Source organism: Salvelinus fontinalis, chromosome 9 (assembly GCF_029448725.1).
Source record: "Salvelinus fontinalis isolate EN_2023a chromosome 9, ASM2944872v1, whole genome shotgun sequence".
Lineage (NCBI taxonomy): Eukaryota > Metazoa > Chordata > Actinopteri > Salmoniformes > Salmonidae > Salvelinus > Salvelinus fontinalis.
In genome coordinates, this window is record NC_074673.1 from 27645574 (window position 1) to 27671104 (window position 25531).

General features: G+C 44.9%; 1 protein-coding gene across 6 annotated transcripts in view; it reads left to right on the forward strand.

Moving 5' to 3' along the window:
- Nucleotides 1-25531, forward strand: part of LOC129862368 (homeodomain-interacting protein kinase 2-like) — a 207050-nt gene that overhangs the window by 157206 nt on the left and 24313 nt on the right. For all 6 annotated transcript variants that reach the window (XM_055933927.1, XM_055933929.1, XM_055933930.1 and 3 more), the window contains exons 5-9: nucleotides 2393-2479; nucleotides 11670-11854; nucleotides 12052-12214; nucleotides 17771-17993; nucleotides 18973-19094. In XM_055933927.1, coding sequence (XP_055789902.1) covers nucleotides 2393-2479; nucleotides 11670-11854; nucleotides 12052-12214; nucleotides 17771-17993; nucleotides 18973-19094 — 780 coding nt within the window. The remainder of the gene's footprint in view (nucleotides 1-2392; nucleotides 2480-11669; nucleotides 11855-12051; nucleotides 12215-17770; nucleotides 17994-18972; nucleotides 19095-25531) is intronic.

Consider the following 25531-nt stretch of genomic DNA (forward strand, 5'->3'; position numbering starts at 1 on the left):
CGTGTATGTGTGTGTGTGCTTGTGTGTGTGAACGTGTATGTGTGTGTGTGCATGTGTGTGTGAACGTGTATGTGTGTGTGTGCTTGTGTGTGAACGTGTATGTGTGTGTGTATGTGTGTGTGAACGTGTATGTGTGTGTGTGCATGTGTGTGTGAACGTGTATGTGTGTGTGTGCTTGTGTGTGTGAACGTGTATGTGTGTGTGTGCTTGTGTGTGTGAACGTGTATGTGTGTGTGTGCTTGTGTGTGTGAACGTGTATGTGTGTGTGTGCTTGTGTGTGTGAACGTGTATGTGTGTGTGAACGTGTATGTGTGTGTGTGCATGTGTGTGTGAACGTGTATGTGTGTGTGTGCTTGTGTGTGTGAACGTGTATGTGTGTGTGTGCTTGTGTGTGTGAACGTGTATGTGTGTGTGTGCATGTGTGTGTGAACGTGTATGTGTGTGTGTGCTTGTGTGTGTGAACGTGTATGTGTGTGTGTATGTGTGTGTGAACGTGTATGTGTGTGTGTGCATGTGTGTGTGAACGTGTATGTGTGTGTGTGCTTGTGTGTGTGAACGTGTATGTGTGTGTGTGCTTGTGTGTGTGAACGTGTATGTGTGTGTGTGCTTGTGTGTGTGAACGTGTATGTGTGTGTGTGCTTGTGTGTGTGAACGTGTATGTGTGTGTGTGCTTGTGTGTGTGAACGTGTATGTGTGTGTGTGCTTGTGTGTGTGAACGTGTATGTGTGTGTGTGCTTGTGTGTGTGAACGTGTATGTGTGTGTGTGCTTGTGTGTGTGAACGTGTATGTGTGTGTGTGCTTGTGTGTGTGAACGTGTATGTGTGTGTGTGCATGTGTGTGTGAACGTGTATGTGTGTGTGTGCTTGTGTGTGTGAACGTGTATGTGTGTGTGTGCTTGTGTGTGTGAACGTGTATGTGTGTGTGTGCATGTGTGTGTGAACGTGTATGTGTGTGTGTGCTTGTGTGTGTGAACGTGTATGTGTGTGTGTATGTGTGTGTGAACGTGTATGTGTGTGTGTGCATGTGTGTGTGAACGTGTATGTGTGTGTGTGCTTGTGTGTGTGAACGTGTATGTGTGTGTGTGCTTGTGTGTGTGAACGTGTATGTGTGTGTGTGCTTGTGTGTGTGAACGTGTATGTGTGTGTGTGCTTGTGTGTGTGAACGTGTATGTGTGTGTGTGCTTGTGTGTGTGAACGTGTATGTGTGTGTGTGCTTGTGTGTGTGAACGTGTATGTGTGTGTGTGCTTGTGTGTGTGAACGTGTATGTGTGTGTGTGCTTGTGTGTGTGAACGTGTATGTGTGTGTGTGCTTGTGTGTGTGAACGTGTATGTGTGTGTGTGCATGTGTGTGTGAACGTGTATGTGTGTGTGTGCTTGTGTGTGTGAACGTGTGTGTGTGCTTGTGTGTGTGAACGTGTATGTGTGTGTGTGCTTGTGTGTGTGAACGTGTATGTGTGTGTGTGCTTGTGTGTGTGAACGTGTATGTGTGTGTGTGCTTGTGTGTGTGAACGTGTATGTGTGTGTGTGCTTGTGTGTGTGAACGTGTATGTGTGTGTGTGCTTGTGTGTGTGAACGTGTATGTGTGTGTGTGCATGTGTGTGTGAACGTGTATGTGTGTGTGTGCTTGTGTGCTCTCAAGTTAGACAAGAGCCTGTCACAGACAAGTTATTACTTTGTATATTATAACACGGCTGCAACTGCGTCTTTTTCCATGGTTGTTGGCATGTGGAAAATCGAATAGCTAGCAACCAACAACTTTTTCCCCTTCACTGAGTCAGACACAGGGATAGGTTTGTCAGAGGGATTGCTAAGCTTCGCTTCGTTCTTGGCTTGCCATGTTTTTCCATTTGACAGCAACCGTGAACATTATGATACTGTAATACTACAGTGTGTTTTGTCAGAGAGTTTTCCTCTGCTAATAGGTCTGTAAGATTATTGTGGGTGTGTATGTGTATTTGTGTGTTTCCGTGTGTATATGTGTGTCCCTGCCTGTGTGTGTGTGTGTCCATGCGCACGTTTGTGTGTGTGTGAGCACAGATGTGTGTGTATTCCACCACGCCAGCCCTGCTCCCCAGACATGGCTGTTTGATTAGAGTTTGTGTGTTACCCCAGGGTTGCTAACAGGGCAAGCTCAGTCCTGCTAGCTAGCTCAGTCCTGTTAGCTTGCTCAGTATTGCCAGCTTGCTCAGTGCTGCCAACTTGCTCATTCCTGCTAGCTAGCTCAGTCCTGCTAGCTAGCTCAGTCCTGCTAGCTTGCACAGTCCTGCTAGCTTGCTCAGTCCTGCTGCTGGTTAACATGAATCTGTAATGAGGGAAATGTAAATATTTTCAGAGACTAGAGGAACTCTGATGGGAACTGAATGGAACATCTGCTTCTTGTCTTCTCTCCACAGACACCAGAGGACCATGAGGGAGAGACGGTGATCAAGTCCAAGGAGGCCCGGAAGTACATCTTTAACTGCCTGGATGATATGGCTCAGGTTCAGAGCACTGTATATACAATACACACACACACACACACACACACACACACACACACACACACACACACACACACACACACACACACACACACACACACACACACACACACACACACACACACACACCCTCAGGCAGCAGACACCCCAATGCATATGCAGTTAGTCTCAAGAGGGAAATGAAAGCAGCTGCACTCTGACCGAAACCCTTCCTCATTTCTGATTCTTCTTTTCTTCTTAATAAATGACAGACCAATATCGGAGTCGAGCATGTGGTCAACTCGGTCACAGTCTTTGATGTGTGTAGTTTGCTTTCTTATTCAAGCTGAGTAGAATGTTGTGGCTTCCCCTCATTGGATGTGTCTGTGTAGTACATGTACACAACATGACAGAGAAGGCTAGAGGAGCTGCAGTGTGGGAACCCAGACAGTATTGTGTCTATGACTCAGCAAGTTAGCCTTTAGCCCTATGCTAGGTTGTATTCATTAGTAAAAAGAAAATCGGTGTTTCTTGTTGGACAAGTCCAGGTAGTAGAAGACACATTACAATGTTAAGTAACCAGAAAGTGACTCATACCCAACCCTGGTGTGGAAAGCACTGTCAACAGACAGCTTATATGTTATGTCACTCGTCTCATAACTTGTCTCCTCTCCCTAATGCTCATTCTGATCACGGTGGGAAAGTTGACATAGACCTATACACATTTAGCAGATTATGATGATATGATAGTGTCTCTGTCCATATTTTGTTATTACTGTCACCCGCCCAAACATACTCGTTTTTCCAGCACACATACAGTACATACAGGTAATGACGCATAGAAACCCTGATACATTTCCCAGGCATCTAAAATGTCTTGTTACTTCAAGGGAGGATAAGGAGCTGTCAATGTACATGACCATTTAAGTCAGGTAATATGACTGCAGTTTCCTCCACACACACACACACACACACACACACACACACACACACACACACACACACACACACACACACACACACACACACACACACACACACACACACACACACAACACACAACACGCACACAGTCTGGCACAAAAAGCCCTTGGGATCCTCCACCTCATGCAAACCTACACATGTGTTCACTTCACTGTTGTCCCATCTGGCCTATTAGAGTTGACCTGTGCCCAGCCAGAGTGCTCCAGGTCTGGCATAGCATGCATAGCGTGCAGGCACAGAGGCAGCGGTGCTCAGTGAAGTTAGTGCCTCTGCCTGAGCTAGTTTAGGAGGCCATACCTCCAAGCTGCTCCTACTCCCTGTCACAAAACAGTGGTCTAATGAAATCAACATGCACAGGCCAGATCACCAGGGTCAGCACTCACTCTGATCCTCTCTGACCCATACTACGCTCATGTAACGGATGTGAAATGGCTAGCTAGTTAGCGGGTGCGCGCTAGTAGCATTTCAATCAGTTACGTCACTTGCTCTGAGACTTAAGTAGGGTTTCCCCTTGCTCTGCAAGGGCCGCGGCTTTTGTGGAGCGATGGGTAACGACCGTGCTTCGTGGGTGTCAGTTGCTGATGTGTGCAGAAGGTCCCTGGTTCGCGCCCGTGTCGGGGCGAGGGGACGACGTAAAGTTTATACTGTGACATTGATGCTGTTGACCCGGATCACTGGTTGCTGCGGAAAAGGAGGAGGTCGAAAGGGGGGTGAGTGTAACGGATGTGAAATGGCTAGCTAGTTAGCGGGTGCGCGCTAGTAGCATTTCAATCAGTTACGTCACTTGCTCTGAGACTTAAGTAGGGTTTCCTCTTGCTCTGCAAGGGCCGCGGCTTTTGTGGAGCGATGGGTAACGACCGTGCTTCGTGGGTGTCAGTTGCTGATGTGTGCAGAAGGTCCCTGGTTCGCGCCCGTGTCGGGGCGAGGGGACGACGTAAAGTTTATACTGTGACACTCACACACACACACACACACATGCAAGCGTACACACACACATGCAAGCGTACACACACTGACACACAAGGTTACTGAAAGAAACAGTAGACTGAGAGCCAGTCCTAATGAGGAGAATCTCAGGCTCAGAATCCAGGGCTAGATAAATAAATAAGCAGTGTGGACATCTGTCTTCATTTGTGTAATGGACGATAGCTGAAGGCACAGAGGGACTGGAGAGAGAGATTTGGGTCAGTTACCGGGACGTCTGCCCATGTTGAGATTGTTGTGGCCTCCATACTGTCGTGGGAAATGTGGGGAGAACTTAAAGTTCTGGAGGACCCATCTCCGATCCCTTTTTAGGACCAGCTGTCACGTTCGTCATGATGATGAGACCAAGGCGCAGCGTGAGTAGAGTTCCACATAATTGTAATAAACTGAAACTCACCTAACAAAACAACCAACCGAAACGTGACGCTACTGATGTGCACTAAGGCAACTATACATAGACAAGAACCCACAACACAAATGAGGACAATGGCTACCTAAATATGATCCCCAATCAGAAACAACGATAAACAGCTGTCTCTGATTGGGAACCATATCAGGCCAACATAGACATACAAAACCCCCTAGACATACAAAAACTAGAGTACCCACACTAGTCATACCCTGACCTAACCAAAATATATAGAAAAACAGAGCTATCTAAGGTCAGGCCGTGACACCAACTGAACTGAATGGAGCCTGATGGAGGGCTAAAGAGAATTAGGGAGGGCAAGACATCTGGGTGGTGAGTACATTTTAACCACACCACTTTGAGACCCAGCATGACTTTACAATAACGTTACTGACAGTGAAGCAATCGCTGAAATACAAGCGTACTGCTCCTCACGTTCAGTTTCACTTAAGCTACTCTCTCTTGCCTCTGAGTATTATTACTGACCTCAACCCAAATGTGATGCTGTTGGTTTTCCCTCAGCACTTAAGTTGTCCAACATTAAACCTGATGTTTTAAACTAGAGTTTTGTAGTTGTTCGTTACAGATCACAGTTTTGCAATGATTAACTCCACCTCTCCTCAGGCACAGGAAGCCGGATGTGTCCCAGTGCTGCTTGGACATCTTCTGTCCTGTCCTCATGTTCTCTAGTGCCATATTATGTCACAGCCCTCAGCAGCATAGAAATAGAAGAGTTAGATTCTAGATTATGTTTCTATAATAGCATCTGCTGTCCTGTTTTTGTGTTGTGGAGTGCCATGTCACAGATCCTCAGCAGCATAGAAATATAATTACTAGATTATAGATTATATTCTATGATAGCAGATGTGTCTCTGAAGAAGTGGAAAAAGTACCCAATTGTCATTCTTGAGTAAAAGTAAAGATACCATAATAGAAAATGACTTAATTAAAAGTAAAAGTCACCCTGTAAAATACATGCATTTACGGACACTCGTCATTTTTTAAATAATGGCGCCGGAGGGAATAGCTACCGTTTTACAGGCTCCTAACCAACTGTGCTATTTTTTTTCTCTCGCCTTGTTTGTAACTTACTTTGTTCATAATGTTGCTGCTACCGTCTCTTATGACCGAAAACTGGCCGAAGATTTTTTCTTTAATGAGTCCGACACAAAGGATATACTGCTTCTCCGAGACCAGGCCCAAATCCCTGCCACGCTGATCCTCAACACTGGGGCCCTTCAGGGGTGCATGCTTGGTCCCCTCCTGTACTCCCTGTTCACCCACAACTGCGTGACCAAGTGCGACTCCAACACCGTCATTAAGTATGCTGGTGTCCACATCCCCAACAAACTATTATGGTCCAAACACTCAGGAGACATGGGTCCCCAGATCCTCAAAACGTTGCACAATCGAGAGCATCCTGACCGGTTGCATCTTAAGGGTATGGCAACTGCCCGGCATCTGACCGCAAGGCACTACAGAGGGTAGTGCGTACGGACCAGTACATCAATGGGGCCAAGCTTCCTGCCATCCAGGACCTATATACTAGTCGATGTCAGAGGAAGGCCCAAAAAATTGTTTAAGACTCCAGTCACCCAAGTCATAGACTGTTGTCTCTGCTACTGCACGGCAAGTGGTACCGGAGCGCCAAGTCTAGGACCAAAAAGCTCCTTAAAAGCTTCTACCCCCAAACCACAAGACAGCTGTACAATTGATCAAATGGACACCTGGACTGTTTAGATTGCCCCACCCCCCTTTTGTTTTTGCACTGCTGCTACTCGTTGTTTATTATCTTTGCATAGTCACTTTACCCCTACCTACACGTACAAATCAAATCAAATGTATTTATAAAGCCCTTCTTACATCAGCTGATATCTCAAAGTGCTGTACAGAAACCCAGCCTAAAACCCCAAACAGCAAGCAATGCAGGTGTAGAAGCACGGTGGCTAGGAAAAACTCCCTAGAAAGGCCAGAGCCTAGGAAGAAACCTAGAGAGACCAGGCTATGAGGGGTGGCCAGTTCTCATCTGGCTGTGCCGGGTGGAGATTATAAGAGAACATGGCCAAGATGTTCAAATGTTCATAGGTGACCAGCAGGGTCAAATAATAATAATCACAGTGGATGTCGAGGGTGCAACAGGTCAGCACCTCAGGAGTAAATGTCAGTTGGCTTTTCATAGCCGATCATTAAGAGTATCTCTACTGCTCCTGCTGTCTCTAGAGAGTTGAAAACAGCAGGTCTGGGACAGGTAGCAGGTCTGGGACAGGTAGAACGTCCGGTGAACATGTCAAGGTTCCATAGCCGCAGGCAGAACAGTTGAAACTGGAGCAGCAGCACGGCCAGGTGGACTGGGGACAGCAAGGAGTCATCAGGCCAGATAGTCCTGAGGCATGGTCCTAGGGCTCAGGTCCTCCGAGAGAGAGAGAGAGAAAGAAAGAGAGAGAGAGAGTTAGAGAGAGCATACTTAAATTCACACAGGACACCGGATAAGACAGGAGAAATATTCCAGATATAACAGACTGGCCCTAGCCCCCCGACACATAAACTACTACAGCATAAATACTGGAGGCTGAGACAGAACAAATTGTTCAAATTACCTCGACTAACCTGTAACCCCGCACATTGACTTGTATGTACCCCCTGTATATAGCCTCGTTATTGTTATTTTATTGTGTTACTTTTTATAAATTTTTTGACCTTAGTTAATTAGTAAATATTTTCTTAACTCTATTTCTTGAACTGCATTGTTGGTTAAGGGCTTGGAAGTAAGCACAATTTGATTTGAATATAGGACTATACTCAATGTTGTAACGTTCGTTCTCCTCCTCATCATCATCTGAGGTGGAGCATGGATCGGACCAATGTGCAGCGTAGTTTGAAGATATAATGATTTATTTAAAGAAAGACGAACACGAAGCACACTTGATAAATTACAAAATAACAAACGACGTAAACAGACCTGAACATGAGAACTTACAGACAACGAAGAACGCACGAACAGGAACAAACTAACAAACGAAACAGTCCCGTGTGGCACAAACACTGACACAGGAACAATCACCCACAAACAAACAGTGTGAACAGCCTACCTAAATATGGTTCTCAATCAGAGGAAACATAAAACACCTGCCCCTGATTGAGAACCATATCAGGCTAATTGAAAAGAACCCAACATAGAAACACATAACATAGAATGCCCACCCAGCTCACGTCCTGACCATACTAAACAAAGACAAAATAAAGGAAATAAGGTCAGGAACGTGACAAATGTTTTAGTTTTTTGTGTTGGGGCAGGATAAAGAGAATTGATGATTATGCTAAAAGTCTTCTACTGCTTTGCTGCTCTTGAACTTAATTATCAAGCACACTCCTATGGAGATTTAATCAATGCACTACAATACCTATGCATGGTATTCTCTGTAACATTCAAATACGTACATTTCTACTGTGCTACAGTGTTAGTATGGAGTTAGATTGCCGCAGCAGACATACAGAGGCGAGGCGACACATTAGCAATCTGACCGAGCGCATTTCCCAAAGTCATCTTTCCCTCTTAGAGGACAGTGTGATTATTTCCTCACCTCATTCCAGAGATTATTCCTTTATCACGCCAAGTGATGATGTGCGAGGCGGGGAGGGGTTAGGGACAGAGCCTGAATAACTTGAAGGAGAACTGAATCAGATTGGTTGGCGTTTACTGGCTGTAGATCAGATAGTCCCTGTAGCAGGGCTACAGAGATAAGCCGTGTGTCTTTATGAAAAACGGGCCCACTATCTTGTCATGGTAATCCCAATAAACAGCATGCCTATCCCTGACCCTGTCTGTGTCCCTGTCCCCCAGACATAGATATGCCACTGAAGGCTGTGGGCTGCTCCAGATCAGCCTCTGCCTCAGTCTCTGCCCCCTCAGCCTGTGATTCTTCCTCTACCTCCCTCTGCTCAGCCCCTGCCTCTACCTATCTAGCTCTCTCTGCCCCTGCCTTTGCCTCTTCCTCTACCTCTCTCTCTGCCTCTACCTCACTCTCTGCCTCTACCCCCCCTCTGCCTCTACCCCCCCTCAGCCTATACCTCTCTCAGCCTCTACCTCTCTCTCAGCTTCTACCTCTCCCTCTACATCTCTCTCAGCCTCTACCTCACTCTCAGGCTCTACCTCACTCTCAGACTCTACCTCTCCGTCTACCTATCTCTCTCCTCTACCTCTCTCAGCCTCTACATCTCTCTCAGCCTCTACCTCTCTACCTCTACCTCACTCTCTGCCTCTACTTCTCTCTCAGCCTCTACCTCTCTCTCAGCCTCTACATTTATCTCTACCTCTCTCTCTACCTCTCACTCTACATCTACCTCTCTCTCAGCCTCTATCTCTCTCTAACTCTCTCTCAGCCTCTACCTCCTTCTCTACCTCTCTCTCTGCCTCTACTTCCCTCTCAGACTCTACCTTTCTCTCTGCCTCTACCTCTCTCTCAGCCTCTACCTATCTCTCAGCCTTTACCTCTCTCTCTACCTCTCTCCTTTTGTCTACCTCTGTCCCTGCCTCTGTCTCTAAACACTGCTAACTTTCCACCCAAGGAGATTTCTGCTGCACTGCTGTCCAGTGTTTCTCCAAAAACCTCAACCGGAATGGTTAGGACAGATGAACCAACATTATGTTTCGAAAGCAGGCTCCCAGAAGTAATCCAGAATATATGTCTATGTCAGCTCTAGAGGCACTCAGAGGCTGCTCAGAAGGTGTCCTTTATGTCTCTTTTAATAAGCAAACAGCAGTACGTATCAGGTTTAATTTTGTGTTTATTTTCACTTCTCGGGCAGTAGATATAACTCTCTGTGACGGCGCCAGTGAAAGTTAAGTTGCTCCACTCTGCTTTGAATACCAGTGGAAATGTTTGTAATGTCAGTAAGGTGCATGGTTATCACTTTGTCCTGTGACACTGATGTCGACACCCATTACTGTATGTGTTTTTTAATAGTTCTTTAAAAAAAACTGCAGTGTTTTTCCTGTTGTTTGCAGCAACAGTACAGTACAACACTCAGCCTGCCTCTGAAATGGCACCCTATTCACTATATAGTGCACTACTTTTGACTAGGCCCCATAGGGCTCTAGTCAAAGTAGTGCACTATATACAGCGGGGCAAAAAAGTATTTAGTCAGCCACCAATTGTGCAAGTTCTCCCACTTAAAAATATGAGAGAGGCCTGTAATTTTCATCATAGGTACACTTCAACTATGACAGACAAAATGAGAAAAAAATTCCAGAAAATCACATTGTAGGATTTTTTATGAATTTATTTGCAAATTATGTTGGAAAATAAGTATTTGGTCAATAACAAAAGTTTATCTCAATACTTTGTTATATACCCTTTGTTGGCAATGACTGAGGTCAAACGTTTTCTGTAAGTCTTCACAAGGTTTTCACACACTGTTGCTGGTATTTTGACCCATTCCTCCATGCAGATCTCCTCTAGAGCAGTGATGTTTTGGGGCTGTTGCTGGGCAACACGGACTTTCAACTCCCTCCAAAGATTTTCTATGGGGTTGAGATCTGGAGACTGGCTAGGCCACTCCAGGACCTTGAAATGCTTCTTACGAAGCCACTCCTTCGTTGCCCGGGCGGTGTGTTTGGGATCATTGTCATGCTGAAAGACCCAGCCACGTTTCATCTTCAATGCCCTTGCTGATGGAAGGAGGTTTTCATTCAAAATCTCACGATACATGGCCCCATTCATTCTGTCCTTTACACGGATCAGTCGTCCTGGTCCCTTTGCAGAAAAACAGCCCCAAAGCATGATGTTTCCACCCCCATGCTTCACAGTAGGTATGGTGTTCATTGGATGCAACACAGCATTCTTTGTCCTTCAAACACGACGAGTTGAGTTTTTACCAAAAAGTTCTATTTTGGTTTCATCTGACCATATGACATTCTCCCAATCTCTTCTGGATCATCCAAATGCTCTCTAGCAAACTTCCGACGGGCCTGGACATGTACTGGCTTAAGCAGGGGGACACGTCTGGCACTGCAGGATTTGAGTCCCTGGCGGCGTAGTGTGTTACTGATGGTAGGCTTTGTTACTTTGGTCCCAGCTCTCTGCAGGTCATTCACTAGGTCCCCCCCCCTGTGGTTCTGGGATTTTTGCTCACCGTTCTTGTGATCATTTTGACCCCACGGGGTGAGATCTTGCGTGGAGCCCCAGATCGAGGGAGATTATCAGTGGTCTTGTATGTCTTCCATTTCCTAATAATTGCTCCCACAGTTGATTTCTTCGAACCAAGCTGCTTACCTATTGCAGATTCAGTCTTCCCAGCCTGGTGCAGGTCTACAATTTTGTTTCTGGTGTCCTTTGACAGCGCTTTGGTCTTGGCCATAGTGGAGTTTGGAGTGTGACTGTTTGAGGTTGTAGACAGGTGTCTTTTATACTGATAACAAGTTCAAACAGGTGCCATTAATACAGGTAACGAGTGGAGGACAGAGGAGCCTCTTAAAGAAGGTCTGTGAGAGCCAGAAATCTTGCTTGTTTGTAGGTGACCAAATACTTATTTTCCAACATAATTTGCAAATAAATTCATTAAAAATCCTACAATGTGATTTTCTGGATTTTTTTTCTAATTTTGTCTGTCATAGTTGAAGTGTACCTATGATGACAATTACAGGCCTCTCTCATCTTTTTAAGTGGGAGAACTTGCACAATTGTTGGCTGACTAAATACTTTTTTGCCCCACTGTACATAATAGGGTGCCAAAAGTAGTGCACTATAAAGGGATTATAGGATGTCATTTGCAAAAGACCCTCTGCAGACTTTGAAATGATAATTAAAAGTGTATGTGTATTGGGTCTGTTTGCAGGTGAATATGACATCAGATCTGGAGGGCAGTGACATGCTGGCGGAGAAGGCAGACCGTAGAGAGTTCATCGACTTGTTGACCAAGATGCTTACGATCGACGCGGACAAACGGATCACCCCCATCGAGACCCTCAATCACCCATTCGTAACCATGACCCACCTCCTTGACTTCCCCCACAGCACACAGTACGTCTAGAGATCCCCTCACATTTCTCATTTAGAAAGTTATCTGTTAGCTGGGAGAAACAGATTATCTGGAAGAAGTCATACTGATAAATATTTAACTGAGGCACATGTAACTCTCTCTCTCTCCCGTTCTCCCTCCCTCCTCCTCCCTTCCTCTCTCCCCCTCCCTTCCTCTCTCCCCCTCCCTCTCTTCACAGTGTCAAGTCCTGCTTCCAGAACATGGACATCTGTAAGCGTCGTGTGGGCATGTACGACACGGTCAACCAGAGCAAGACCCCTTTCATCACCCACGTGGCCCCCAGCACCTCTACCAACCTCACCATGACCTTCAACAACCAGCTCAACACTGTGCACAACCAGGTACCTACCAAACACAGTGTTGATGGTTTTACTGAACACACTCCTCACCATTCATACCCAGGTTGTACCATCAGCTACTGTTGGTGGTGACTACTACCAGCATAGTGTACTGTCTGCAGTGCTGTGACCAGCGCTATCCATAACCAGGTCATGTAACACGCTTTTTCACTACTAGATTCATATCAGTTTGTAGCGTGTGTACCACTACCAGTGTGTAATATAACCACTAGATGGCTTGGTTAGTGTGTTTTTTCAGGCCAACATGGCACATAGCACAGTACACCCAATCAGCCCACATCACTTTATTTGAAAGCAATGCATTGACCACTTGCAAGATAACACTCCCTAGTAGAATGCTAAAGCAGCATATTGAGGCCACGACAGCCTGGTTAGGTGTCTGTCTGTCTGTCTGTCCCTCAGGCCCAGTGGGGGCTGTCACAAACTGCTGATGAGATACATGACAACCTTATACTTCCTGCTTACCTTGCAGTTTAGTGCTTTTCAGGTCTTAAGAATCCCACCAGCAGGCTTCCTCCTCTTTCTCTCCTCCTGTTTCTCTCCATTTTGCCTTTGGTCGTTAGCACATCGTGCTACTGTAGGGCTGTGTGGGCTGACTGTGACGCTAAATTGCTGACTTTTGCTTCTGCCGGAATCATGAAACGATTGCATGCTAAAGTTTTTTCATAGTGTGCTGAATTAGAATTGGGCGGGGGGGGGGGGGGTGATAAACAGTCTTCTTTTTATATGTTTGTTTCTATACATTTCTCCCCCTACCCTACCATCCCTACCCAAATTGGAGTAAACTAACAGACAACAATTCTTCTACTGTTACTTACAGCTCTTTCGCTAACATCTACAGTACCTGTAGTTAAATAACTTTCTTCAAGTGCTAGAGTTTCCACCATTCATTCTGATCCACCATTCATTCTGATCTTAACCCTCCGATGTCCACAGATTAACCTGGCTTTCCCAGTTCCCTTTTGCTATTTCCTTTTGCAAAACAACCCTCTATTTTACTATGATGTTACACATACAGTAGACATGTCCTGAACCTCCCAAAATGTTACAAATAGGTGTTCTTTATCACCAAACATACTATATTGACTGTTACAGAACCCACTCTGTGTGGAATGAGGTAAAACTAGACTTCACTACATCATTTAAATGGATTAACGTAATGTTTTCTCAGAGCGCACTGGTTTAGGGCGATATAGGCAGTGCTATGTTAGTGATTTATTTAGCTGGGGAACGTTTAAACGTCTTAGAGTTTATTTGTTTGCAGGCTCTCTCGTTGTTGTGCATGATGAATGCCACACTGGCATATTGATTATCTCCAACGGTGCTCATCGAGCTCGCTAAGAAGTGCAAGATGAAAAATGAACATGCCGTCTCTGAATGTTCAACCACGCAGGCTTAATGAAAAGACAGTAATTAGTCTGGGTGTTGTTGAATACATTTTATTTGAGTTAAGACTTGAGCGCACTGCAAAAGCATTTGTTCATATCAAGGCCATCTTTAAGCCTTACTTAGGCCTCATTGATGGTCTCCCCATGTCCAGGGTAGTATTCTTGAGGCACCAAATGGAAGAACAATGGACTGAAACAGGGAGGAACTACCTAAACGTATCCAACAAGAATATTAGTTTGCAATGGTTTACCCAAATAAATACGCCCCAGGTTTTACAACGTATATTTCAAGTGCCTGACACCGTAGAAATATGGCTGCTAAATAAGGATAGCGATGTGGAGTCAAGATAGTGAAGCCGAGAGACAAAATGTCAGTTACTACTAATAACTACTCAGTATTAGACTGTTAAGCAACATTTCAATTTTAAGAGCATTTCATAAGCATGATTCTTTTTCACTTAGGAAGCCTCTCTCTATGTTGACCCTCCTCAGAGATAATTGCTTGTCTTGAGTACTGGGTACAAGATGATTTGGGTGCGTTCAGACATATTGTTGTGTAGCTAAGAGAAAGACACTGGAGGGAAAGGATCGCTGTCACTCATCTCCATATCGCCTTTTCATCTAACCTTACCATGGCCCATATTCACAAAGTGTCTGAGAGTGTTGATCTGGGATCAGTTTTGTCTTTTATGTCATAATGAATAATATTATGTGGACAGAGAGGACCTGGTCAAATCAAGTCAAATTTTATTGGTCACATACACATGTTTAGCAGATGTTATTGTGGGTGCAGCGAAATGCTTGTGTTCCTAGCCCCAACAGTGCAGTAATATCTAACAAATCATAACACCACACACAAATCTAAAGTAAAATAATGGTGTTAAGAAATATATCAATATTAGGACGAGCAATGTCGGAGTGGCATTGACTAAATACAGTACAGTAGAATAATAAATACATTAGAATAATATACAGTATTTACTGTACATACAGCTGAAGTCGGAAGTTTACATACATTTAGGTTGGAGTCATTAAAAATCATTTTTCAACCACTCCAGTCATTTCTTGTTAACAAACTATAGTCCCTCCATTTTTCCAACAATTATTTACAGACAGATTATTTCACTTATAACTCATTGTATCACAATTCCAGTGGGTAAGAAGTTTACATACACTAAGTCGACGCTGCCTTTAAACAGCTTGGAAAATTCCAGAAAATTATGGCATGGCTTTAGAAGCTTTTGATAGGCTAATTGACATCATTTGAGTCAATTGAAGGTGTACCTGTGGATATATTTCAAGGCCTACCTTCAAACTCAGTGCCTCTTTCCTTGACATCATGGAAAAATCTAAAGAAATTTAGACCTCCACAAGTCTGGTTCATCCTTGGGAGCAATTTCCAAATGCCCGAAGGTACCACGTTCATCTGTACAAACAATAGTACGCAAGTATAAACACCATGGGACCACGCAGCCGTCATACCGCTCAGGAAGGAGACACGTTCTGTCTCCTAGAGATTAACGTACTTTGGTGTGAAAAGTGCAAATCAATCCCAGAACAACAGCAAAGGACCTTGTGAAGATGCTGGAGGAAACAGGTATAAAATAATCTATATCCATAGTAAAAGGAGTCCTATATCGACATAACCTGAAAGGCTGCTCAGCAAGGAAGAAGCCACTGCTCCAAAACCGCCATAAAAAGCCAGACTACGGTTTGCAACTGCACATAGTGACAAAGATCATACTTTTTGGAGAAATGTCCTCTGGTCTGATGAAACAAAAATAGAACTGTTTGGCCATAATGACCATTGTTATGTTTGGAGGAGAAAGGGGGAGGCTTGCAAGCCAAAGAACACCATCCCAACCGTGAAGCACGGGGGTGGCAGCATCATGTTGTGGGGTGCTTTTCTGCACTTCACAAAATAGATGGCATCATGAGGTAGGAAAATTATGTGGATATATTGAAGCAACATCTCAAGACATCAGTTAGAAGTTAAAGCTTGGTCGCAAATGGGTCTTCCGAATGGACAATGACCCCAAGCATATCCAAAGTTGTGGCAAAACGGCTTAAGGACAACAAAGTCAAGGTATTGGAGTGGCCATCACAAAGCCCTGACCTCAATCCCATAGAAAATTTGTGGGCAGAACTGAAAAAGCGTGTGCGAGCAAAGAGGCCTACAAACCTGACTCAGTTACACCAGCTCTGTCAGGAGGAATGGGCCAAAATTCACCCAACTTATTGTGGGAAGCTTGTGGAAGGCTACCTGAAACGTTTGACCCAAGTTCAACAATTTAAAGGCAATGCTACGAAATACTAATTGAGTGTAAACTTCTGACCCACTGGGAATGTGATGAATTAAATAAAAGCTGAAATAAATCATTCTCTCTACTATTATTCTGACATTTCACATTCTTAAAATAAAGTGGTGATCCTAACTGACCTAAGACAGGGAATGTTTACTAGGATTAAATGTCAGTAATTGTGAAAAACTGAGTTTAAATGTATTTGGCTCAGGCGTATGTAAACTTCCAACTTCAACTGTATGAAATGAGTAAAGCAGTATGTAAACATTATTAAAGTAACCAGTGTTCCATTATTAAAGTGACCATTGATTTCATATCCGTGTATATGGGGCTGCAGCCTCTAAGGTGCAGGGTTGAGTAACCGGTTGGTAGCCGGCTAGAAACTGTTTGATGCACCTGTACTGGCCTCGCCTTCTGGATGGTAGTAGGGTAAACAGGCCGTGGCTCGGGTGGTTGATGTCCTTGATGATCTTTTTGGCATTCCTGTGACATCAGGTGCTTTAGGTGTCCTGGAGGGCAGGCAGTGTGCCCCCGGTAATGCGTTGTACGGACCGCACCACCCTCTGGAGAGCCCTCGATTGCGAGCTGCGCAGTTGCCGTACCAGGCGGTGATACAGCCCGACAGGATGCTCTCAATTGTGCATCTGTAAAAGTTTGTGAGGGTCGTCAGGGCCAAGCTGAATTTCTTCAGCCTCCTGGGGTTAAAGAGAAGCTGTTGCGCCTTATTCACAACACTGTCTGTGTGGGTGGACCATTTCAGATCGTCAGTGATGTGTACACAGAGGAACTTGAAGCTTTTCATCTTCCCCACTGCGGTCCTAGATCAGTACTCTGGATATTTAGCTATGTACAAAATACATATAGACAGAATCTATACTGACATGCATACATGTAGCGGCTCTAACACTGTATATGTGCAGTATGGACAAATTGAGCCCCTGTGGCTCAATGTACTGTTTATGTCATTATAGCTCTTTGAATTGATAGCTTGTTGAATGAATTGAATTTGAACATTGATTGTTGACTATTCAGCAAAGTTCTAGCGTTGATCAGGACTTTTCTCTCTCTTTCCATCACATTCTCCCTTTCTCTCAGTCTCTCACTCTGTTCACTGAAATGCAGTATCTATACTACATTTAAGCTGTTGGCCATATTCTGAGAAGTATGACACTAATATTTATAATGTTCTGAAGGAAATTACAATGGCCTAATTTTGTCCTCAATTTGAATTTATTCTGAATGTTCCATATAAACATCTAACACATTATCAAAAAATGACTGACAGGCCTCCCAAGTGGCCTTGTGCCGCTAGAGATTCTGGGTTCGAATCCAGGCTCTGTCTCAGCCGGCCACGACCGGGAGACCCATGGGTTGGCGCACAATTGGCCCAGTGTCATCCGGGTTAGGAGAGGGTTTGGCCGGCAGGGATATCCTTGTCCCATCGTGCACTAGCGACTCCTGTGGCGGGCCGGGCGCAGTGCAAGCTGACACAGTCGCCAGGTGTACGGTGTTTCCTCCGACACATTGGTGCGGCTGGCTTCCGGGTTAAGTGGGCATTGTGTCAAGAAGCAGTGTGGCTTGGCAGGGTTATGTTTCGGAGGATGCACGGCTCTCGACCTTCGCCTCTCCCGAGTCCGTACGGGAGTTGCAGCGATGAGACAAGACTGTAACTACCAATTGGATACCATGAAGTTGGGTAATAAAGGGGTTAAAAAAACAAAACAACGACTGACAATGTTATTTTCTGATGAATGATTCTATCCCGTCCCCCAACAACCCTCATGACCTTACCACCACCACTGAACATCTCCTTATGGCTTTGCGTTTTGATCCCGTCATTCCTTTAGGCCACCAACCTGGCTCCCTCCACCACCAGTACCACCCTTTCCCTTGGCAACCCCGATGTCTCCATATTAAACTACCGATCTGCACTCTACCAGCCCTCAGCGGCCTCCATGGCTGCCGTGGCACAGAGGAGCATGCCCCTGCATCCTGTGGCCCCTCAGCTCTGTGCTGCACGGCCTGACCCCTTCCAGCAGGCCCTCATCGTCTGCCCACCTGGCTTCCAAGGTAAGAGGCTTTAGACTAACACAGTGTATGCTGTGTAACAAGCCCACCGATTTAGGATCAGATTACTCTATCCCTTAACCATTGGGGGTGAACAAATATCTGATCCTGTATCAGTGGTAAGGCATCTGTAATGAGTGATTATTTAATGCCATCTTGGAACAGGTTTACTTTGAAAAAATGTCAAAAAGATAACAGATTGCAACGGGATCACCTGTATACATAAATGCTAAATTAATTAATTAAAAAGAGCACCTATAGGCCTTTCTATAGTCAGGTCTAAGGCTCAGTCAGTTTCAGTAGAGTAGATCAGCACTGTTTGGCACCAGCGAGTTCAGTTTTCTCCTGATGGTAGAAGGGCTTATGAAGCTGTGAGCTCGAACTGCACTACAATGACTCTGTAAGCCTTCCACTGACCCCCCAAGGCAACGACAGTCTTCATGTTCGAAACAAGATGCTACGATATGTTTATGAGCTATTTAGTCATATGAAAGGATTTTGATATCTCCGATTGATGCTTTTTACAGCACCGCTTTTGTCTGATATCTGTTTATGCGGTTAAGACTGAAAAAAACATTATTTTTGTTTGATTTATGTGGAACAGCATATAAGAATTTCCATTATTAGACAGTTTGCTTCACTCAGCCAAGGGTTTATTGGGATTTCATTTATATTGCCATGACTACCTTTTTGTTTTCAAGTTGAATCAGTAATTTAGTGCAGTTTCATTATAAACTGTTAAACTGTGTTTGAGATATCAAACAACTAGTTTAAAATGTTTTTTTTTTCTTTAACAATTTGGACGTCATTGTTTCTCCGAAGGTGCAGGTCTTTTTTGTCTGGGGCATAGTGTTGTTGTTGTTGACCTCCTCTGTGTTGTTGTTGTTGACCTCCTCTGTGTTGTTGTTGATCTCCTCTGTGTTGTTGTTGTTGACCTCCTCTGTGTTGTTGTTGACCTCCTCTGTGTTGTGTGTGTTCTCAGGTATGCAGGCCTCCCCGTCCAAACACACGGGCTACTCTGTGCGGATGGATAACGCCATTCCCATAGTGACGCAGGCCCCCGGCACCCAGCCCCTGCAGATCCAGCCAGGCCTGTTGACACAGGTAGGAAGTAGTGACTCAGTCTGTCGTCATGGAGATTAGGAGGCCCACATATAGTCCCCTTATTTGCATCTCCTGAACTCATAATGATATCTCATCTTTGTTTTGCTGGATCACAATACAGAGAACCTATTCTATTTACTGGGAGACATTCATACCTAAACACACATGGCTTTGACTAACAGGGTATTTTGTATGATTTGGTCATGGAAGCTACTTTGGAAAAGGTCGGACCTCTGTATCCTTTTCTATAACAGGCTAGCCTTTGATCAAGGCAGGGATTCAATCAGGGTGTTCTTGTGATCCTGCTGCCCCTGCAGGCACTTGTTTTGACTGAGTGAGTTAAACCCTGGTTCCAGTGTCCTCCTCCCTCCTTGAAATAACATAGCCATGCATTATTCCTCCAGTATAGTTGAGCATTAAAGTAGAGTTGTAGAGTAGTAGGACACCTCTCCCTCTGGTTTCTAGAAATGTCTATAAGAGCTTTAATATCCCTGTAAAGTCCCAGGTGTCAGAAGGCTTCCCTTATCTATAGTTAATCATGCAGTAGGCAGCTAGCGAGGCTCTCTGAACTGTGTGGAAGACTAATCTGTCAGATACCGAATGGTGATTAGCTTCAGGGCTGCTTCCAAGTCAGGCGCTCTGAAATTATAGGCCTCAGAGGAGAGGGACAGATTTGGAAAGGCTTGGAGGGGTTTGAGGGGTTTGCTCGGCTACAAGGTTACCCTGTGCACTATAGCATTCACTGTATAGCATAAATGCAGTACTTCAGGAAAAACTGTCTCAACAGAAGCATTCACAAAATAGTTCACAGTATATTAATTATGATACAGTGCAAAGCCCCAAGTAAAGGTATGATGGTGGAACAAGCCAATATAATGAAAATGTTACAGTTCATGAACCAAAGAGTATATTGTGCAAGTATCATCCTATTACTGTGTCATGTTCTACTGACATACTGTATCCTGGCAGATTTGATTCATTAAAAAAAATCCTCTGTCACGCTGCACACACATTAAACACAGCGATGATGTAGTCGAGCATGTGGTTTATCCAGAGCAGCAGTACACCGAATAAATGGATGTAGAGGACCTGAATCCTTCATTCCCTCTGCTTTGGGAGGTCTCTAATGAGTGTTTGGGGCTTTAGCCTCCAGGCCTCTCTGCAGCCGCAACCCACACTCGACCCAGTTGTCTGTAGAGCAGAGGTGGGGCTGGGTGGTGCTGGGTGTAGAGGAGGGCCCCAGTCAGCCAGTCCCACCAGCCAGGCAGCAAGGCAAGACCTTTATCTGGAGCAGGAATGCAGAAAATTTGGAAACAATTGGGGAGTGAGAGCCAGGGCTTTCAGAGCCCCGAGGTGACAAAGGGTTTTCACCCGGGGAGAAGAGGTTGGCTGTGGGGAGCAAGATAGCGCCTCTGATTGCTGGGGCAATGGGTCCTGAGAAGAAAAGAAAAAGGGCTGCTAACCTGTTTACCATTTCAGAGCAGACTAACCGATTACACAACACAGACGTCCGGCGACAGAGGAATGCAGAGTGCCAGGAATGGATGGAGCAGGATGTTTGGAAAGATAGATGGATGAGAGGAGGAGATAGAAGTATTGGTGGCTCTTAATGGTTTTGGCGTGTTGATCAAAAGACCTGAGAATTGAATTTTTATTTTATTTATTTTTTATTTCACCTTTATTTAACCAGGTAGGCAAATTGAGAACACGTTCTCATTTACAATTGCAACCTGGCCAAGATAAAGCAAAGCAGTTCGACACATACAACAACACATAGTTACACATGGAGTAAAACAAACATACAGTCAATAATACAGTGAAAAATAAGTCTATATACAATATGAGCAAGTGAGGTGAGATAAGGGAGGTGAAGGCAAACAAAATATATATATAAATAAATAAAAATATAAAAAGGCCATGGTGGCGAAGTAAATACAATATAGCAAGTAAAAAAAGTTTAAAAAAGTAGAGATAGTAGAGATAGAAAAAAAGTAGAGATAGAAATAATGGGGTGCAAAGGAGCAAAATAAATAAATAAATACAGTAGGTAAAGAGGTAGTTGTTTGGGCTAAATTATAGATGGGCTATGTACAGGTGCAGTAATCTATGAGCTGCTCTGACAGCTGGTGCTTAAAGCTAGTGAGGGAGATAAGTGTTTCCAGTTTCAGAGATTTTTGTAGTTCGTTCCAGTCATTGGCAGCAGAGAACTGGAAGGAGAGGCGGCCAAAGGAAGAATTGGTTTTGGGGTTGACCAGTGAGATATATCTGCTGGAGCGCGTGCTACAGGTAGGTGCTGCTATGGTGACCAGCGAGCTGAGATAAGGGGGGACTTTACCTAGCAGGGTCTTGTAGATGACCTGGACCCAGTGGGTTTGACGACGAGTATGAAGTGAGGGCCAGCCAACGAGAGTGTACAGGTCGCAGTGGTGGGTAGTATATGGGGCTTTGGTGACAAAACGGATGGCACTGTGATAGACTGCATCCAATTTATTGAGTAGGGTTTTGGAGGCTATTTTGTAAATGACATCACCGAAGTCGAGGATTGGTAGGATGGTCAGTTTTACAAGGGTATGTTTGGCAGCATGAGTGAAGGATGCTTTGTTGCGGAATAAGAAGCCAATTCTAGATTTAACTTTGGATTGGAGATGTTTGATGTGAGTCTGGAAGGAGAGTTTACAGTCTAACCAGACACCTAGGTATTTGTAGTTGTCCACATATTCTAAGTCAGAGCCGTCCAGAGTAGTGATGTTGGACAGGCGGGCAGGTGCAGGCAGCGATCGGTTGAAGAGCATGCATTTAGTTTTACTTGTATTTAAGAGCAAATGGAGGCCACGGAAGGAGAGTTGTATGGCATTGAAGCTCGCCTGGAGGGTTGTTAACACAGTGTCAAAAGAAGGGCCAGAAGTATACAGAATAGTGTCGTCTGCGTAGAGATGGATCAGAGAATCACCAGCAGCAAGAGCGACATCATTGATGTATACAGAGAAGAGAGTCGGTCCAAGAATTGAACCCTGTGGCACCCCCATAGAGACTGCCAGAGGCCCGGACAACAGACCCTCCGATTTGACACACTGAACTCGATCAGAGAAGTAGTTGGTGAACCAGGCGAGGCAATCATTAGAGAAACCAAGGCTGTCGAGTCTGCCGATGAGGATGTGGTGATTGACAGAGTCAAAAGCCTTGGCCAGGTCAATGAATACGGCTGCACAGTATTGTTTCCTATCGATGGCGGTTAAGATATCGTTTATGACCTTGAGCGTGGCTGAGGTGCACCCATGGCCAGCTCTGAAACCAGATTGCATAGTGGAGAAGGTATGGTGGGATTCGAAATGGTCGGTAATCTGTTTGTTAACTTGGCTTTCGAAGACCTTAGAAAGGCAGGGTAGGATAGATATAGGTCTGTTGCTGTTAGGGTCAAGAGTGTTCCCCCCTTTGAAGAGGGGGATAACCGCAGCTGCTTTCCAATCTTTGGGAATCTCAGACGACACAAAAGAGAGGTTGAAAAGGCTAGTAATAGGGGTGGCAACAATTTCAGCAGATAGTTTTAGAAAGAAAGGGTCCAGATTATCTAGCCCGGCTGATTTGTAAGGGTCCAGATTTTGCAGCTCTTTCAGAACATCAGCTGACTGTATTTGGGAGAAAGAGAAATGGGGAAGGCTTGGGCGAGTAGCAGAGGGGAGGGCAGTGCTGTTGACCGGGGTAGGGGCAGCCAGGTGGAAAGCATGGCCAGCCGTAGAAAAATGCTTATTGAAATTCTCAATTATAGTGGATTTGTCGGTGGTGACAGTGTTTCCTATCTTCAGTGCAGTTGGAAGCTGGGAGGAGGTGTTCTTATTCTCCATGGACTTTACAGTGTCCCAGAACTTTTTTGAATTTGTGTTGCAGGAAGCAAATTTCTGCTTGAAAAAGCTAGCCTTGGCTTTTCTAACTGCCTGTGTATATTGGTTTCTAGCTTCCCTGAAAAGTTGCATATCACGGGGGCTGTTCGATGCTAATGCAGAACGCCATAGGATGTTTTTCTGTTGGTTAAGGGCAGTCAGGTCAGGAGAGAACCAAGGGTTATATCTGTTCCTGGTTCTAAATTTCTTGAATGGGGCATGCTTATTCAAGATGGTGAGGAAGGCATTTTAAAAAAATATCCAGGCATCCTCTACTGACGGGATGAGATCAATATCCTTCCAGGATACATCGGCCAGGTCGATCAGAAAGGCCTGCTCGCTGAAGTGTTTCAGGGAGCGTTTGATAGTGATGAGTGGAGGTCGTTTGACCGCTGACCCATTACGGATGCAGGCAATGAGGCAGTGATCGCTGAGATCTTGGTTGAAAGCAGCAGAGGTGTATTTGGAGGGCAAGTTGGTTAGGATGATATCTATGAGGGTGCCCGTGTTTACGGAATTGGGGTGGTACCTGGTAGGTTCATTGATAATTTGTGTGAGATTGAGGGCATCAAGCTTAGATTGTAGGATGGCTGGGGTGTTAAGCATGTTCCAATTTAGGTCGCCTAGCAGCACGAGCTCTGAAGATAGATGGGGGGCAATCAGTTCACATATGGTGTCCAGAGCACAGCTGGGGGCAGAGGGTGGTCTATAGCAGGCGGCAACGGTGAGAGACTTGTTTTTAGAGAAGTGGATTTTTAAAAGTAGAAGTTCAAATTGTTTGGGAACAGACCTGGATAGTAAAACAGAACTCTGCAGGCAATCTTTGCAGTAGATTGCAACACCGCCCCCTTTGGCCGTTCTATCTTGTCTGAAAATCTTGTAGTTGGGGATGAAAATGCCAGAATTTTTGGTGCTCTTTCTAAGCCAGGATTCAGACACGGCTAAAACATCCGGGTTGGCAGAGTGAGCTAAAGCAGTGAACAAAACAAACTTAGGGAGGAGGCTTCTAATGTTAACATGCATGAAACCAAGGCTATTACGGTTACAGAAGTCATCAAAAGAGAGCGCCTGGGGAATAGAAGTGGAGCTAGGTACTGCAGGGCCTGGATTCACCTCTACATCACCAGAGGAACAGAGGAGGAGTAGGATAAGGGTACGGCAAAAAGCTATGAGAATTGGTCGTCTAGAGCGTCTAGAACAGAGAGTAAAAGGACGTTTCTGGGGGCGATAAAATAGCTTCAAGGAATAGTGTACAGACAAAGGTATGGTAGGATGTGAATACAGTGGAGGTAAACCTAGGTATTGAGTGATGATGAGAGAGATATTGTCTCTAGAAACATCATTGAAACCAGGTGATGTCATCGCATATGTGGGTGGTGGAAATGAAAGGTTGGATATGGTATAGTGAGCAGGGCTAGAGGCCCTACAGTGAAATAAGCCAATAAACACTAACCAGAACAGCAGTGGACAAGGCATATTTACATTAAGGAGAGGCATGCTTAATCGAGTGATCAATAAGGGTCCAGTGAGTAGAGGTTGGTTGGGGTCACGGCGATCCAGACAGCTGGCCGGGTAGATGGCTATCGGTAGCAAGATAGCATAGGATGGAGGTCTATTTTTAGACACCTCGTGCGTTTCCGTCGGTAGATTAGTGGGGTTCCGTGTCTTGTAGAGGGGATCAGTCCAATTGGCAAAATAGATATAGTGACCCAAGAAAAAAAATAAAAAAAATAGTCCGAAATACTTATTAAGATAGCAGCCGATAAGACAGCTAACGATTAGCGGGCCCCAGGTGAGCGTTCAGGTAATGTCGCGACGGAGGTGCCAGTTGGATAACTCCCTCGGGCAGATAACGTCGGCAGTCAATCGTGAAGGCCCGGTGGGGCTCCGTATCTGCAGCAAAAAAAACCCGGGTCCGGATAGGTGACTGTAGCCCAGGAATGGCTGATGGAACTCCTCAGCTGGCTAGCTCCGGAATAATTTAAGTTTGCTCCGGGATCGACGTAAGCCAATAGTCACACGGTTTGCAGCCATGGGAGATGTAAAGGGAGTCTGTAAGTGGCTTAGGTTGTCTTCTATTGGACAGTTTTCATGCCTTTCTATTGGCTGTGCCTGTGTCCTTTATCAATCCACATCCCGGTCTTGTTTTGTTGACCTAAAGATGCCTCCCTCCCTCTTCATCCATTGACTGTTTTTATTTTAAGTTAATTCTTTCTCCCAACGTACCTCATACAAAACAATTCCACTCCCACAAGCTAGCGGTCATACATTGTTAAACCCTACAAGCGTTTTATATCAGTAGAGTATAACAGGTACATTGTAAAACATTGTGATATGTAGGCTTTGTACTCTGTATGAGCCCAGTGCAGATGTAGGCCTAAGATGGAGTGCTTTGTCTTCTGTGTGTGCTGTGCTATGTGCTGCAATATACTGACGCTGCCGAAGTAAATAGAATATGCAAACACTATTTAAAGGAAAAATTCATTATACCCCACATTAAAGTGCTAATCAATAGAGCTGCATTAAACTATTAGGGCTGCAAACACACACACACACACA